This window comes from Ptychodera flava, chromosome 20, assembly GCF_041260155.1.
Source record: "Ptychodera flava strain L36383 chromosome 20, AS_Pfla_20210202, whole genome shotgun sequence".
NCBI lineage: Eukaryota > Metazoa > Hemichordata > Enteropneusta > Ptychoderidae > Ptychodera > Ptychodera flava.
Window position 1 is genome coordinate 407,514 of NC_091947.1, and position 17,029 is coordinate 424,542.

A 17,029-nucleotide genomic window follows, 5' to 3' on the forward strand; every position below is an offset into this window, starting at 1 on the left:
AAAATTCAATCTCCTTGGGTGAAATTATTAATCGCAATTTGGGGGATTGTAATCATATGCATGTTTTCAGTTCATTGGGAGTGAAATCATATTGTCAACTGAAGAAGAAAATAAAATAAAATCTTACAAGTGAATATTTGGGTTCATGGAGGAGAATCTGTTTGATAATGTAAGAAAAATGGAAATGGTAACAAATTACGTACATATAGAATTTTCAAAACTGAGTTTGTCTTCGAAAATTACTTAGATTGCTTGTCTGACTTTACACTCCGTAAACATTTGTCCAAATTCAGATTGAGTGACCATAACTTGGGTATTGAAATGGGAAGAAAAAGTAAACCTAGATACCTTTGAGTGAAAGAATCTGTCAGAGATGTGATTATAATGAAATTGATGATGAATTTCATTTATTATTTTCATGTAAAAATCATACTTCAGAAAGAATTTTATTGGGACAAAGTAGTGGTACAGATTTTTGTAAATGTTATAGTCTCTTAGAAAAAGAAGAAGTTGTTAAAAAGTTAATGGAACAAAATGTTCTTGATCTAGCTGTGTTTCTAAAGAATACAAATGTATGCTGAACCCTCCAGCAGCTCCGGGCTGAAAAATGTCCTGGTAACTTTTGTTCATTGTTGTTCAGACTTTTACCGTTTTCTTAAAGAGCACATGTTTATACTGAGCTCAAGCAGCTCCAATGAATGTATTATTGCATCTTTTCGTATTACAGAGATGAATGGTGTTTTTTCTTTCTCTGTATTGTTCACTTACATTTGTAACACATCTTGATGTACCATACCATACTCTCTGTTAGTATGTGCTGAGTAAATAAAGATTGATTGATTGAGTTATTCAGCTCTGGGACTATTCGCCCCATAGACGAGTACACATAAGCGAGACAAAATAGGACGTCCTAATAGCCTGTTCACTTCGAAAACGGGAACGGAGATTTCTCTGCAAGTTTTGTAAAATGGGGGCAGAAACTTTACAGAGGTGTAATCGAACCTGAACCTCACTGAACGCAGCATATTACACAACACAACTTGCTGATTTTTTGTCGAAAACGGGTAAAATATTTACCGCCGCTACCACTGCTTTTGCTGTCAGCCGTCTTGTTTTATGCCCTCAACATGAAAATATGTTCAAAGCTATCGTTTTAAATAACCAAACTTACGGATTCCATTCCAGCAACTATCGTTTCCCTACCCAAGCTATCCTGCACGGTGTCAAAGCTATCGTTTTCATTCAAAAGCTACACTTTCTTAGGTACCCCTGCAACATGTCCTTGGGTATCCCCAGAAAGTGAAGTACACGGAACGGAGATTGAATTTGCTACCCTTGACTTATACTAAAGTGACGCGACTATGTATTCTTTGCTTATTAGTATCCAAACTAGTGAGACAGGGATATACATCCAAAAGACTCGTGAGGACTTTCAAAACGTTCTACGGTCGATATGATGACATTGTGGCCAAATATGACACCTCGGTCACTCAAATGATTAGCGACAGCAATCCCGGCTTTGACTTATAACAGTGATTCATATACTGTATCACTTCATACAATATTAGACAATTTTGGGACCAATCCTGACGGGTGTAGCATGCTAGCAGGGTACGCTTACCCATTCCGGACACCTGGTACCACCACTAACTATCAGTGGTTCAGGATGGTCCCTACTTAAATTTGTAAATCTCAAATGTCCCATGGACCTGGTAATGTATTACCTTGAATGGAAATGATTATTGGACCAGTTTAATGTCATATTGCCAAATACTTTATCTGCACTCACTGTTGAAATGCTAATCAATTTGTTGGGTTCATATCTCTTGGCGATTTATCCACGAGATGCCCGCCTAAAGTTTACGACTGGAAGTTTCCGCCATTCATTTTTTCAACAGAATCCTCTACTCAGTCAATTTCATGCCAACCACAGGGATACTACTAGCTTGTATAACATCCCACAAGAACCGGCTCAGTAAATACTACATCACTGCCACATGAATTCTTCTATAACAACTGTACCCTGGGTCGGAAAGTGTCACTGCACAAGGTGTAGACTTGTTTAATTTTACATGTTCTGTTTCTTCTGTTTTAAGTCATTTCGACCTTACTTTTAGTGTTGGACGGTAAAACTTGTATCTTTTCTGTTTGTGAGTATTGTCGCTTTTATAGATTATTTTCGTTTGTTGTTGCTTTTTTATTGTTTTATTTAGTTTTTGTGTACAGTTTTTGTATTTTTGCGGAGGGACGCTTGTACAAAGGTGCTGGTCACCTGTGCATCTCATCCGAATTTATGGTCAAAGCCTTATAAAATGAATTAAAAAATACAGTAGGCCTATTTCAAAAATCGAGTCTTCAAAGGTGGCCACTGAGATTTTCATTTATCACTTCCTAAAAGTTATAACATATTTTAATGTAATGTAGACATTCAATATTGAATTATATACCACTACATATAATAATAGTAATAGACGGTAACATTTACATTGACTTTATGACGAAGGTCGAAATCGGCAATAGAACCGAAATCAGCAACTTATCGCGGAAAAACCGTGTGAGATTTTCTGCGCATGTGCAGAGATAGGCTCGGCAAGGTAATTGGCAAGGTAAAAGTCACGGTACAAATTCGGCATTGCACTGTACTCAGAGCTCGGGACGTCTGATCGCCCATCATACATGCCCGGTCTCATCTCTGGGCAGCCATTGTAAGTTTTCAGTTATATCAAATGCAATATATTTTTATTTTTGCTGCCATGCCATCATATATGTTCTGAACGTGATCTTGACTCATTACGGTACGTGAGGCGGGCTGTTTTTACACTTGGACGCTTCCAAGCCCTTCCCAGTAGTAGTCCTACGAGTAGTAGTACGAGTATGGTGAGAGTGTCCGGCTCCGGGAGGCGGCGTAGCCAAAGCCGGACACTATCGCCATGCTCGTAGGGCTACCTTCCCGCAGGCACGAAGCGTCCGTCCACAGTCACTTGTGATCGGTCTATTCCGCTCGGCGTCTACGTGTGTACATATGCCTGAGAAAAACCAAGTAAGGAAACCAAATGGCTATTTCCTATAGGGATTATGCCACCATGTCATCTTCGACGTTCGATTTTACTGTGTAAAGTAGCAAGTTTGTCTATCATGTAACCGTCGATAGTTCCCTATCATTCTCAAAATTCATACCTGGTACTTAATTTGCTTAAAAAACGCTCGTTTTGTGTGATTTTCGGCCGAATTCGACGGACACATCGCTAAAACATAAGCGTGAGCAACATTCCGGTCACCTCACAGTGAACGTTGGGCACCTCCACTTTACTGACGTTGGCGCCGCGTACCCATGAGGGGTGACTGGAAGGTTGTTCATACCTTATGTTTTGGCGAGGTGTCTTCTGAACTCGGCCGAAAATCACACGAGAATTCATACCTGATACTTCATCTGCTAACAAAATGCTCGTTTCGTGTGATTTCGGGCCGAGTTCGAGAGACACCTCGGCAAAACATAAGCGTGAGCAACATTTCAGTCATCCTTCATGGGTAGGCGGCGCTAACGTCAGTAAAGTGGAGGTACCCAAGAAGTGACCGGAATGTTGTTCACGCTTATGTTTTAGCGATGTGTCCGTCGAATTCGGCCGAAAATCACACGAAACGAGCGTTTTTGAAGCAAATTAAGTACCAGGTATGAATTTTGAGAATGATAGGGAACGATTGACGGTTACATGATAGACGAACTTGCTACTTTTCACAGTAAAATCGAACGTTGAAGATGACATGGTGGCATAATCCCTATAGGAAATAGCCATTTGGTTTCCTGACTTGGTTTTTCTCAGGCATATGTACACACATTTATGGGGGCATAGACGCCTAGCGGAATAGTCCGATCACAAGTGACTGTGGTCCGTCAGGGTGTTATCACCCCATCTTCCGCCAAAGGGTCCAGGGTTATTCTGCGTTCCACCAGTAGTTTAATAGGGCCTTACCTCCATGTCATAATTAAAGTGTCAGTGTTGATAAGGCTGGTGACAATCATCCTAATCTCGGTCCCTGTGATAGAGCATAGACCCTAAAAAAGAGGTCTATGGATAGAGGGACCGTGCCCAAATACAGATGTACATCTTCCGCTTATTGCAATAGCATTTTGTGCTCTATGTAACACGACAACAATAACCACATCCCCAGCCAGAGGAACTGTGCAATAACATAACCAGGAGCACCAGCGGTGCAGTGCCCTCGCAGCGAAACGCCAGAGAGGATTGACTTACTAGTAATAGTATCAGATTGAGGTAGTATGCACCTCGAAAATGAAAGACTTAAACTTTTGCTCAAACTTGCCTCCAGGAATATTTCAACCTTTCTTTTTCAAAATCAAGAATAAAAATCGAGGGTCACCGTGCAAATGTTTGTACTAGAGAAGCAAATTTTCCCAAGATTTACCAATATTTGAAATTCAAAGTGGCCAACATACCAGGGTTAACTGTACGGAGAAAAATGATATTTTCGATTTTCAAAAAATCTAAGCCTGTTAAAAGTTTTCTTACACCAAGAGCTTTAAAATGAACCCCCACAAGTGGTAGATCAGAAAAGAATTGTAGAAGTTTGAGAGTTCAAATATCTGTCCCTGAGGCACATTCTACCTTGAAACATTCACCGAACAAGAACATACAACCAATTTGTAGATGAATCTACGGCAGACCAGTGATATCAGGCACAGTAATGCTTTGCTGCCTTTCAAATTCAAAAGTCTGTTTTCAAAATTGACAACATGAATTTGTTTCGTGATTTAACCCAAATTGAACCCCGTACCCAAAACACAAATATCTTCAATGTCTTGTCAAAACATAATTTTATCCAGACTATGTAGAGGTCAGTCTGCAGCCATGACAACACTCTCCTCAAGGTGTTAACATCCAGTGGCACTGTATACCTTGAGAGTATGACCTTACGGTGACCCTAAATTAAACAACAGAAACAAATATCAAACTCTTAATTTAAACATCAAACTATTAAATTTAACGTCAATTTGATAAAAACAAGTAAGAAGATGCTTCCTATAATATGACTCCGTAAAAATTAGGGTAGGTAGGCAAGGAACTAGTTCCTTCATTCTATAATTTTGTTTGCTATGACCCACAAAAAAGAGGGCCTTGGGTGAAAGGCAAATACATTATTTTACTGGTCAAAATGCTAAGAAGGTTAAGTTTCAAGGTCCAGGTGTAAAGTAAGGTAGGTTTTGTAATTTAAATTAAGACACATTTTCTGCCCTTTGCCCTTTTGGCTGAAAAAGGTAAAATGAATACTTGAGGAAAGCATTGATGGAAGGTAGATGGATGGAAGGGGATCAGAAACTCACCTACTGTTATAAAAGGTCAACCCAGGTCACACTACATGTAAATTTTGCTTTTCTGTTAGCAAGCATGCTTTTTCATAGGAAGCAACTATGACCGGACAGGTCTGTGCAATCTTAGGTCCACAGACTTTTTGATGTTTTGTCCCTCATTAGGTCACTTGAAAATATTTCATCCTTGTATTTTACAGTTCAATCATTAATTATTAATTAAAGACTAGTTTTAGAAGCTTATCAATGAAGGCATTCTTATGTGGGTGATCTTTATTGTTGCATAAATATTTATAATTCTGAAATAAATTCTCGAGAAATAATACAGCATGCATCATTTGCTAAAACTAAATCATGTTACGTGGAGGATTTCATTTCTGTCTAAGTAGCTCAGAGGCTGTCAAATTTGCTCTCAAAATGCTACTTGATTTTCATGATCTGTCTCTCTTGTCATGAAATCTATTGCTTGCTAGAAAGACCGTTGAGGGCGCATCACCATATGGTTGAGGATAGAGCTGCGTAGCGGACGAGGGGCTGTGAGAGTCTAGTTTCCATGGCTCTTTCAAATGACAGTCAACTAACCAGGGCTACGGTAAAATGTCACAGGCCTGATCAGATTACTAATAGAGTACTGATTGAGTTGCTATATTAAACCATGCTCAGTTCCTGTCTATAGTTATGCAATCCAGAGCAGGTACTTGAAGGAAAACATGTACATTCAGGATTTATGGAGTTTCTAAGTTATTGCTAACTGTCAGGGCCTAGTGTTTCCCCTTAGAGCTGAATAAACTTTTCTAAATACTATTGGAGAAAATGATACCAGCAATGTTAGGTTCTTTTTCTCTGTATCAAACGAACTTAGAACATTATTAGATTATTGATATTATGACATAATACTTCAAGATCTGACATAGATAAGATGAACGATATGAATTCAATTGTAGAGATGTGGCAATGGAGTGGATTATTACTGTTATGTGTATTTACAAAGGGAATTTAATGTATGTGTGATTTAAGAACACATGGTCCCATGTCTAGCACAAAGTGATCACATGCATACAATGTGAAAATATACCCAATCATAATTACTGTATTTACTGTAATACCAAAAATGTTATTGAAGTGATTCATAACCTGCATTGAACCCAATACAATGCCATATAATTAAAGGTACAGCCATTCCGCTGAGAAAAACATGCATGACCTTTGTACTCTACTCTCAACCATGTGACATCAGCTGGTGGTATTCAAAAACGTAATTTGTTGACACACAGGGGTCTGATAATAGGGTAGGTATAACACTACTGATTCGGTACACCGGTCCTGTAGAAGTAGATTATCATCGGCTGGAAGTCTTTGTTGAGTCTTAGATCTCTATCCTCTTTTCCTTTTTTCTTTGAATTTTGATGATCTGCATGTATAGTCTGAAAATTGGGAAATCATCAAAGTTTCTTTGTGAATAATATTTTTCCTTACAAGCTGTTATAGTCATATACTCATTTATAACTGACATATTCTGTTTTGATATCTTTTTGGTTTTCTTGTGATTTCAGAAGATGCTGTTGAGGTGAAGGAAACTTCAAGAAGTCCAAGAAGCTCTAAAGCAAGTTGGTTGAAGAAATCAACATGAAATACACCAGCACCTGTGGAGGGGTGTCCAACTTGACCTTTGAACAAGCTCTATTCTCAACTGGATTTGTCAAAGATGGCGGCCTCCTCATGCCAGAATCAGTTCCAGTCGTTTCCCAAGATACCTTGAAAGAGTGGAAGGACTTGTCATATCCAGAATTATGCAAAAGAATTGTCCCGTTATTCATAAGCGAACAAGAAATTCCAAGAAATGACTTGAATGGTTCGTTAAATATGTATTATTCACTTCTATGTATTTACTAAAATAATATAACTGTCTTTGTCATGTAGCGACAAAAAGCTATTTATTATGTTACAACTTATACTACAAATGACATATACAGACAACTGTCTGTACCATATAGTACAAGTATCCAGGTTGCAGTGTTTGCCATTTACTTTAGTGCCTCAATTTTGGTAGGCTCCAGTGAGTTGTTACAGTTTGGCTTCATGTTGTACCTGATCAAGTGAATGTTGTACATTGGGTGGGCGATATTCAGGATTTGTCGAAATCAAGCTAAATGGGAAATACACTGAAATGGCATGTCCGCTTTAAGTTGCAAACGTTTCACTCTTTGTGTAAGTTAATTGGCTGATGTGAATGTTGCATTCAGTTCCATTGCACTGAAATATTAATAAAGCCATCTTGACTCAGTGAAATGGTGTGTTTGAACTTTGCCTGAATACCATGTCATTTGCACAGAATTATTAGTTGAAAGGATTTGGCAAAGATAATTGTACAAGATTTGTTCAACAAATGATTATTTTCTACAAGGAAAACCAAATTTAATCAGCAATGATGCAGCAATTGAACAACCTATTGTGTGACGGTCTTCTGTCATTAAATTCCTTCCCCCAGCACTGCTTGACAGAGCATTTTCAAAGTTCTCAATAGCTGAAGTTGTTAAGGTTGCCAGGCTCAAAGATGATCTGAACATAGCAGAACTGTGGCATGGAAAAACGCTGGCTTTTAAAGATTTAGCACTGTCCTGTGTCGGACAGTTCCTGGAATATTTCTTGAAGAAACGGAAAAAAAATGTAACAGCAATTGTTGGTAGGTGTAACAATTTTCTTATCATATATGTGACTTGTCATTGCTTGCTAAGCTGTCACTCACCATTTTTGCTGTCTTCATGTACTGATCCATTGTCAGTAACAACAGATCAAAGTATTGTTGATGGTGAAACCGTTGTGGTGAAAAATTGGAGGCTGATTATGCCATAGACTCTCAGGGTCTATGATACCCACAAGGACAATTTTTCAAAACTCAGTTTTACGATTCTTGGCTTACCAACAGTTTACTTTAGCCGATTTTAATTGACACCTTTAGGGGCCGTGGATAATTAAAATGCGCGCATGGTAAACGCAACTTCTGTGTTTAGCGGGGGAGGGGGTTTGTCTGTATTTTGATTACCTTGCGCAAAAATCGCACTACAAGTTTTCCTATCACAACATCGCTAACTTTTTTCTGTATCGCAAAATATCGCACTGCATTGTTTGGCGTGTACCAGGCCAGTACGGCACCGGCGCTACACCAGCATTCTTTTGACATACATGTGAATCAGTGCACGAGTAAAATAACGTAACAATCATTTTCGATACACTGTTTCATTTCATTCTAATGGTTGCGTCATTGTTGAGTTGGCACTGAACAGAGATTGATTTTAGAGGGGGTATGGGGGGGGGGGAGGGGGGGGTGGTAGCGTAGGCGTGATTTTCTAGCTACATAATCACCGATTGTTGGATGCAAAAACAAAATGAGGCTTGGTTGGATTTTCGCACTTCCAAACTTTCATTTAGCGGAGGGGGGAGGGGGGTTGAGGACAAACGCACTTAGTTTCATTTACCGTGCGCATGTTTTAATTATCCATGGCCCCTTAAATGATCTTTGGTGTTAGAGATGTGGAATTTCATTTTTTTTTTTAAGAATACATATCGGTAGTTTTAGGTAATTTATTTGTTTTTAGTACAATCTGATGACATGAATGGGGATCCCTGATTTTCATTCACAATCAGGAAAAAGAATATTAAAAGTTGCCATGGGTGTCAAAATTGGTCCGGCAAAAGTGTAAGCATTCATTTATGATGTGTGCAGTACTCCAAATTATATCATGGTCCCATAAAGATAGCTAAAATGACCTTTGACATCAATACATGTAACTTGTCTTGATTCTGCAATTTGATTGTTTTTTAGCAACCTCTGGAGATACTGGTAGTGCAGCCATAGAGAGTGTGCGTGGTCTGGAATGGATAGATATTGTGGTGTTGTTACCACAGGGAAGGATAACTAAAATACAAGAACTTATGATGACCACAGTCTTAGATGACAATGTTCATGTTATGGCAGGTTAGTTTCCAAAGTGTCATTAATCTGTTTTAAGTGCAATGGTCAATGTTAGGCTCATCCTTAAAACTCTGTCAATATTTCTGGGCAATGTAAATATTGTTTTTGCATGTATATACACTTACAAATGCACATGCAAATGTGTGAAAATGTTTCCAAGCATTTATACCCAATTTTGTGCTTTAAATTTATGACCTACAAACTATTGCATAATATTTTTAGAATACATCCAATGACATATGAAGCTACACAAATGGTGATCTACAACCTGCAACCTGGGAAGAAATGACCATTACTGTGCTTTGAAATTCGTCCATCTTGCTTTCAGCAATCTTCCTTTTCTCTTTTATGTTTTACCTTTCACCTACGACTTTTGACCCTTTGAACCTCAGGTGAAAATTCCACCTCAGATGACCTGGATGTAGTCGTGAATAAACTTTACATGGATCAAGAATTCAAAGAGCACAACAGGCTAATGACGATCAATTCTATCAACTGGGCTCGAGTCATGGTGCAGGTTGCACATTTCTTCTTCTCCTATTTTCAAGTTTGTGAGTCATGTGACCAGACAGTTGACATAATCGTACCCACAGGTGGATGTGGTAATGTGACTGGTAATAAGTCATTTTTTTTAATGGAAGAATAATTTGAGGTAGCTGAGTTTTTATGAGAGAAACAAGACCAAGAGCATGATACATTGATTGTTGTCAAATTATTCAAAATGTTTGAAAGGAAAGGTTTCAGGCTTTGATAATTCTTGAGGGAAATGGGGAGAGCACTGAAAATAATCTTACATTTAAACAAAGCTTTATTGGAAATCTGTTTAACATGATATCTTGTTTAACATTGTAAAGCCTGGCTTTTGGTGACCAACCTGAAAGAATGAATGACTTAAAATTGTAAAACAGCATAGTTACATCAGAATGTGATGATAAAAGAACTTTGTGCAATATTGAGATCTCACTTTCTTGCTTAGGCAACAGAAGTTAGTGTGATTCACAAAATTGACCTACTTTTCACAACTAGATCAACACCTTGGCACAAAGCCAACACAATAATAATTTATTGGGACTGTGTTATCAACGATGACTTGTTCTATATAAGTTCTTTCAGATTATTTTTTAACTCTTATTGATTACCAGTAAGTGGTTTCTAAATGCTATTGCATACCATGTTCTTTTGGCAGCTGGCTGTGTAGCCAAATTCATGGGACTTCCAATTAAACTGGTTTGTGCTGTCAATTCCAATGACATTGTGCACCGTATAATTCAAAATGGAGATTATTCATTGACCGAGGTGGTGCATACCTGGGCATCTGCAATGGACATACAGGTAAATACATAACTGACTGCAAATTCTGTCAAATTCACAATTTCTATATTGTATTAATACTTGAGTAAAGATTTTTCTGAAGCTTATATATGGTGTAACTTATAAGATTTCCACCCTGTATTGACTCTCTATCAATTTAGTCATTCAAAATCAGTGATAAAATGTTGGTACCCAACGGATCATTGTGACAGACACTGCTGTAAGACAAACCATTACTGGCAGGTTAAGTCAATAAAAATATGTTTTTGTGTACGCCTTAGCATGACAAGTCTGAAAATTATACTTATTTGTGCATCTTGTTTAGTGTCATCACTTGGTATTCTCCAGTAAAATATGTCATATGGGACATGTTATACTTTACTGGTTTAATCCCTTTGCTCCCAAATTGTATTTATTTCTATGGTTTGTCTATGGAGCCAGGCTTGCCTCTATAGCGACAGGTGAACTTGGCTGGAAAAAAGTTAAAAAGCAGTCTTTTCAAATAGTGAACTTGACAGTGCATGATGATTAATTTATGGGACTTTTTATTTAGAAATTAATGCTTCCCTTGAACTTTGATATGTTTCTTTCAGATTCCTTATAATTTCCAGCGAATACTTTGGTTGACATCTGGTAAAGACACAGAGCTGGTTTCAAAACTAATGAAGCAATATGATGACACTGGAAAGTTTGTCATTCCAGATGATTTATTGAAACAGGTGGAGTACAATAGTCTTTTACTTACATGTATTATTCTACTCCTTTTTCCCTACAGATACAATCAGTTCTTCAAAAAACACACTTTCTTGGGCAAAAGGCAATGTACAAGCAATGTAAAGATAAACTCATTTCGGATGAAATTTTTGTCCAGTATTTTGAAATCGATTGACATCAGTATTTGCAATTTTATCCATAGAATTGTTTTGAACAATGACTCGCTCATTACACTGTCTTACACTCTATGGGGGCGTAGGGGTATACTTTAGCACCAGACATCATTGACTTTGCGTTTGTCTCATGCATGTATGTGAAATGAATATCTATGTATACAGCATAGTACGCCACGTTCAAAGTTCAGAAAGCTTTGAGCACCAAAGTCAACTTTTGTGGCCTTTATAAAATGTACCCCAGTCAAATTTTTTCAGATTTTTGCCAAAAGTTTGATGAAAACCTGTAGCCAATGGAATGTGATGTCTGTTTGGTCCAAAATAATCACAAAAATTACAGAAAAATTCATAAAAATTGCTTAAATGTTGCACTAAAATTTTGGTGGTAAAAATTACAGCATTCAAAGGGTAGCCAGTACTGTTGAGATTGTTTACAGAATCAACAAGAGTGAATAATTTGCATCAAGTTCCAAAAATATACCAGCATATACATACATATTGTACTGTCTTTGGGAAAGGCTTTTACTTCCCTACAAATATTCTTTTGGTTCTGAATGAAAGCATCAGCGTTGAAAGTCCATGAGAATAAAACTGTTGGATTCAACAGAAATTATAACATTTTCTTTGCGCATTTTTGATTTCAGCTCCAGTCTATTTTTAGTTCATATTCACTGGATGACGATGGAATCCTGAAAATTATGCAGAAATGTTGGCATGACAACGAGTATCTACTGTGCCCTCACACAGCTGTTGCTGCTGGTTGTCACTATGAGAGGAAAAGGTACAAGTATGTTTATTAAATCCCAAAGAAATTTTACCAAAAGTGCCCATCCTAGCATTCACAAAAATTATTTGATTTAAAAAGAGAGTCGGTACTTGTATCTTTCGTACAAGCTTCAAGTAGTACAGTCTGAAAAATCCATCGTTCAAGGGATAAGAGGGGGTAGCAGTGAGAGCGCCCTCAAACGACAGATTTTTTTAGTCTACAAGTAGCACTGCCATTATTTCAAAGATAGCTGCTCTTTCAAGACAAGCAAGGGTCAGTGTCATAACTTCTACCAATCATGTACCTTCTTATATTGCAAACCCTTCCACTCAGCCAATCATATACCTTCCTATATTGCAATCTCTATCAATCGACCAAAGTGTTACAAGTGTTGAGGGAAGATTTTTTTTATTTTTGTCAGCTTAGAAGAAATAAAAACAAGTTACTGTTTTTTTCAAATGTGTAATATTTGTACTGAAAGCTATTGACTTTTGTTAAAAGTAGTAACACTCTATTTTCAATTGTTGCTGTGTTGATTTTTCTATAAATATTTAGTTTATTGGAAACTTCAAAAATATTGATGAATTTCTGGTCAGAAAAGTGACAATTTTAGAAACTTGCAAGCAGTTTGAAATAAAGATCTTCTTGAAAAAATTCTAAAGTTGATGAAATTCGTATTATATTTCACAGTGAACAGTCAAGACCAAGTGCCTGCATTGCCACTGCATCACCAGTCAAATTCCCAGAGGCTGTCCTAAAGGCTGGACTCACTCCCCAAACAACACCACAAGTGGAAGCACTAGAAAGCATGCAAACAAAGTACATCTTATTGAGGGAGGGCGATGATTGGGAAAAAATCCTCAGAGAGAAAATCAAAAGTTTAACTTCTGCTGCTCAGAAAAGTAAAGAGTAAAGAGTGCATCTGGACAAATCCATACTCATCACCCTTGTCATTCAAACCCAAATCTCTATTACTCATCACTGTGCAACATAAAAAATCCAATTTCTAATTCCACTTTGTACAGATTGCAGTAGTGTGTTTCAGATTGCTGCTTTTCTGGTATTGTTGTTTTTCCAGTATAGTGTTTTATCCAAAACACTGACTTTAAAAATAAAGATGAATTCTGCAAAGATATATGTTTTTATAATTTTACAAGGGTGTGTATGCTCCAGAAACATTCATTATAACACATACTGAAACAAGGTAATGCTAATTTCTCAACATGTCCACCCCTTCCCCAATCCCGGTATACAGGTCGGCTTTGAAACACTGCAGAGTTGGACCACACCATTGCTGTGGAAGGGTTTAACCTCACACCATGACTGTTTAATAATGCTCTTCACATACCGTATGATTGCCGATACATTTTTTCATGAAATCGCATTGTCATGTTAAACTGGAGTATTCCCCTCCCAGACTGGGATAATGGATATTTTCAATATTTTCCTTTTATTGTATTTGCAGATTTTAAAAATTTTCTTCACTCTATGTGTTAAAATTATCCCTTTTACACTCGCTGCCCAACAAAGTTACCGGCCACATTGTAATGAAAATTGATTTAGAAACATAGCTTCTATATTCAAGTCTAAAGAGGTGACTTGATTGCTCTGCCAACGTGGGATTGTGAGACTTTGAGTTTGGAAACATTCAGCACTATTTCTATGTGTAATACTACTGTGGCAAAAACTCTACATCTGTATATTTCTTCCTACAGCAAACTTTATGAAAATTTGGAACAACTGAAACCTGTCATTCATTTGTTCAATATATCCTTTCAATAAAACCAATCTCTCATTCATTCTCAGATTTGGACACTGAGGGCAGCATTCATGATTTTGTAATTTACAGGGTCAACGAATGAAATGCAATAAAGGGCGAGCAACTCCACACATTGCTCATATCTTGTTGTTTGCATTTCATCTGTTTTGTGTAATTTGTAAGCGTTTCATCAGCTACAAACATTGGCATCATCTTTGACAATAACCGCATGTATGTAAATTGATTATATAATGGTCATTTTCGTTGAATTGGATCCACTGATTCGATGGTACATCACTAAAGACAACTCTCAAATTTTAATACATGCAACATTATTGGCCAAACTTTACCATTGAGTACCACAGCTAGAATGATCAATGCGCCAGGAAACTTGCTCCTATCTGTGTGTGTGTGTTCTTAGTGATAGGATGACCTTTTATTTCACAGATTATCTGAATGACCCTGCGATATTGAACTTTTGATCTTGAAAGAGGTTCATCCGTCTTTTAGTATATGTGAAGAGAAGTGCTGTTTCAGTCAACCAATGAAAGTAGACGCTGAAAACACTGTAACAGCTGTAAATAAACACATCAGTGCCCCGATCAATGTTAACAATGATCATGAAATTCACAATTGGAAAGTTGCAAGAAATTATTTGTAGCTGCTGTAGCGGGACCTATGGGTGTTCGTCATGTCATCAGACTTGGTTCAAAATGTCAGTTGTCAAAGTCAGCAATTTTACTCCAAGAACAAACAAACAAATATGCTTGACATGCTGTAAATAAGTAGATAACACTTAATGGGTCTGTAGCACTTGTGCTGATACATGTCGGGCAAATACCAAAACTGTGAGTAACACAATGTAGGGCTTCCCCCAGATAGATACTGCCAGATTTAAATTTGCATCAATTGGAGGAAAATTTAATTGCATTAGGAATCCCATTCAGGCATCTAAGAAATTTACCAGGTAGTGGTCAGCAATCATTGACAGGTGCAGTGGTCAACATACCTACAGAATATAATTCAACAATAAAATCACCACCAGAATGCTAGATGAATCAGACACTATACCAGTATAACTAAAATGAAAACTACCATTCTGTTGGGGGTGTGATGGATGAAATCTTTTTTCTTTAACCCTTTTCACCCTGACCCCCTGGTACTCTATGACGTCATCGGACATTTATGTCCGAGCCGAGTTCAAAGGGTTAATATTTACTATGGAAAAGAGAACTTTTGCGATGAAAGTTTGTTTAATGTCTTTTTTAATTACCATTAGTAATTAGTATCCATTCCTTTTTGAGTTTAATATTTACTACGGAAAAAAGGAACTTTTGCATTTTGTTTAAATTAATCGCTTAAAATATTATCAGGTTTACTTCCACCTTCTTCTAAAATAGATGTAACTTTATGTGGAACTTGATTCACTTCAATTTTCAACACAGCACACATTGGTAAATACAGTGACCCCTCCCCACAATGAAAGGGTAATATCACCTTTCTTTACTCATCTTTTACTTGACCACATGTCAAACAAAGGAGCTAAGTGTCATTGACGCTACTTTTACTCTTCTGTTTATAATATGCAGCAATCACATGCAATAAATGTACGGAGAAATGATCCTGTCCAGAGGCCACTACAAGTGAAGACTATTTCATGGCCTGTTTTAAGCAGACACAACCTTACATTCACTGTAAATGCATTTTTTGAAATAAGGTCACCTTCTAAATGGGTTTAGTAATCACAGACTTTTCCTTGGATAGCTTGTTCCTTACACGGAGAGTTGGTGCAAGATATCACATGATAAATGTAGAAATATCTTTTCTTTGCTTTTGGCAAGATTCTGAAGTTAAGCTACACCAATTTAAATTGTTTGTGAAGCGCAGTGGTCGTCGCGCTGCGCATGCTCCTGAGGGGGTCCCCCCTGTTGTCAACATATCCAAGAATGCCGCACTATACGTTACGGGTTGATTATAATGTTTGCGATATTGCCGCTTGTTAAATGGCGGCTGAAGCAAACCAACTTACCAAATCTAGTATTTACACGCTGGATTGAGATCACATTTGATCATGATTTTCTTCAATCAGTTGAATGGGGCTCGGCTACCGTTATCGCTCGAGCCATGGAGCTAAACACTTACCTGTACGCGTGTACCGGTATATGCCAACAGACTTTCAATGACCGGGCTCTAGTCTACGACATCGCTAGCAAGAACGAGAGCTTTCATTTCAAGAGGCCCAACAGGAGTACAATTGACAAGAACGCAAGCTACAGAAATCTACAGCTGTCACAGCAATGCCCCCGCTGCAGCAAGATACGCTCCTTGGTCTCATGAACGTCCGTGTCAAGACAACCGAGTATATGGCGAGCTACACTCGGCTGTGGAGAATCCAACTCCACTACGAAGTTTACCCCATTGGGGGATGCAAACGAGAATTCCGAGCACAGATATCAAGTCAAGCGAAGGACCTTTCATAGGTTTTCTTGCTATGTGGGGTTATCTCATTTGAAAGGGGATTCAGACCTACCCGGCAATCAGGAGGTACAACAACGAAGTTTGCGTAGCACCGGTAGGCCAACACTAGCTAGCCGTTGGATCACTGCCATGACCGTGCACAGGATCTCTCGATACGTCCCTATGTGTAGCCGTGCAATTTTCCTGCCAAATGCCGCGAAAACCTGCTCGTTTTGTCTATTGTTTCCTGTCATTTGACTATTTCTTGCCACGTATTACTAGAAGAAGTTAGAAATGGTGATCAACAGTGGGTCGTGGGCCAAGTCGTCGCGGGGCCGGTACGTTGTGGGACCGGATTCTCTATATCCGTGTACGTCAACGCGGTGACCGTCTCCCTTATCGAAGCAACAACATCTCCCGTGCTCTGCTCTGGCTTGCCGATCATGCCCTTGAGTGTAATTTTGTGTTAGGCATTGTACTTGTTGCTAGTCTTCATATATATACAATGTTGATCATTTTAGTGATGTATTTTTACTGTACTGTACATAGC

The 17,029-nt window shown here is 38.0% G+C and overlaps 1 protein-coding gene across 3 annotated transcripts; it reads left to right on the forward strand.

Annotated features, from left to right (window-relative positions):
- Positions 1–2,569: 2,569 nt before the first annotated feature.
- Positions 2,570–13,398, forward strand: LOC139119683 (threonine synthase-like 2). Of its 3 annotated transcripts, none has more exons than XM_070683527.1 (9): positions 2,570–2,705; positions 6,880–7,178; positions 7,815–8,009; positions 9,150–9,302; positions 9,692–9,913; positions 10,486–10,631; positions 11,204–11,329; positions 12,142–12,278; positions 12,954–13,398. In XM_070683527.1, the coding sequence occupies exons 2-9, from the start codon at positions 6,953–6,955 to the stop codon at positions 13,174–13,176; spliced, it is 1,428 nt and encodes a 475-aa protein (XP_070539628.1). In that variant the 5' UTR covers positions 2,570–2,705; positions 6,880–6,952; the 3' UTR covers positions 13,177–13,398. The 3 variants fall into 3 exon arrangements, with proteins under 3 accessions (XP_070539628.1, XP_070539630.1, XP_070539629.1); XM_070683529.1 differs by lacking the exon at positions 2,570–2,705 and adding an exon at positions 6,536–6,615; XM_070683528.1 differs by lacking the exon at positions 2,570–2,705 and adding an exon at positions 6,607–6,684.
- Positions 13,399–17,029: the final 3,631 nt, after the last annotated feature.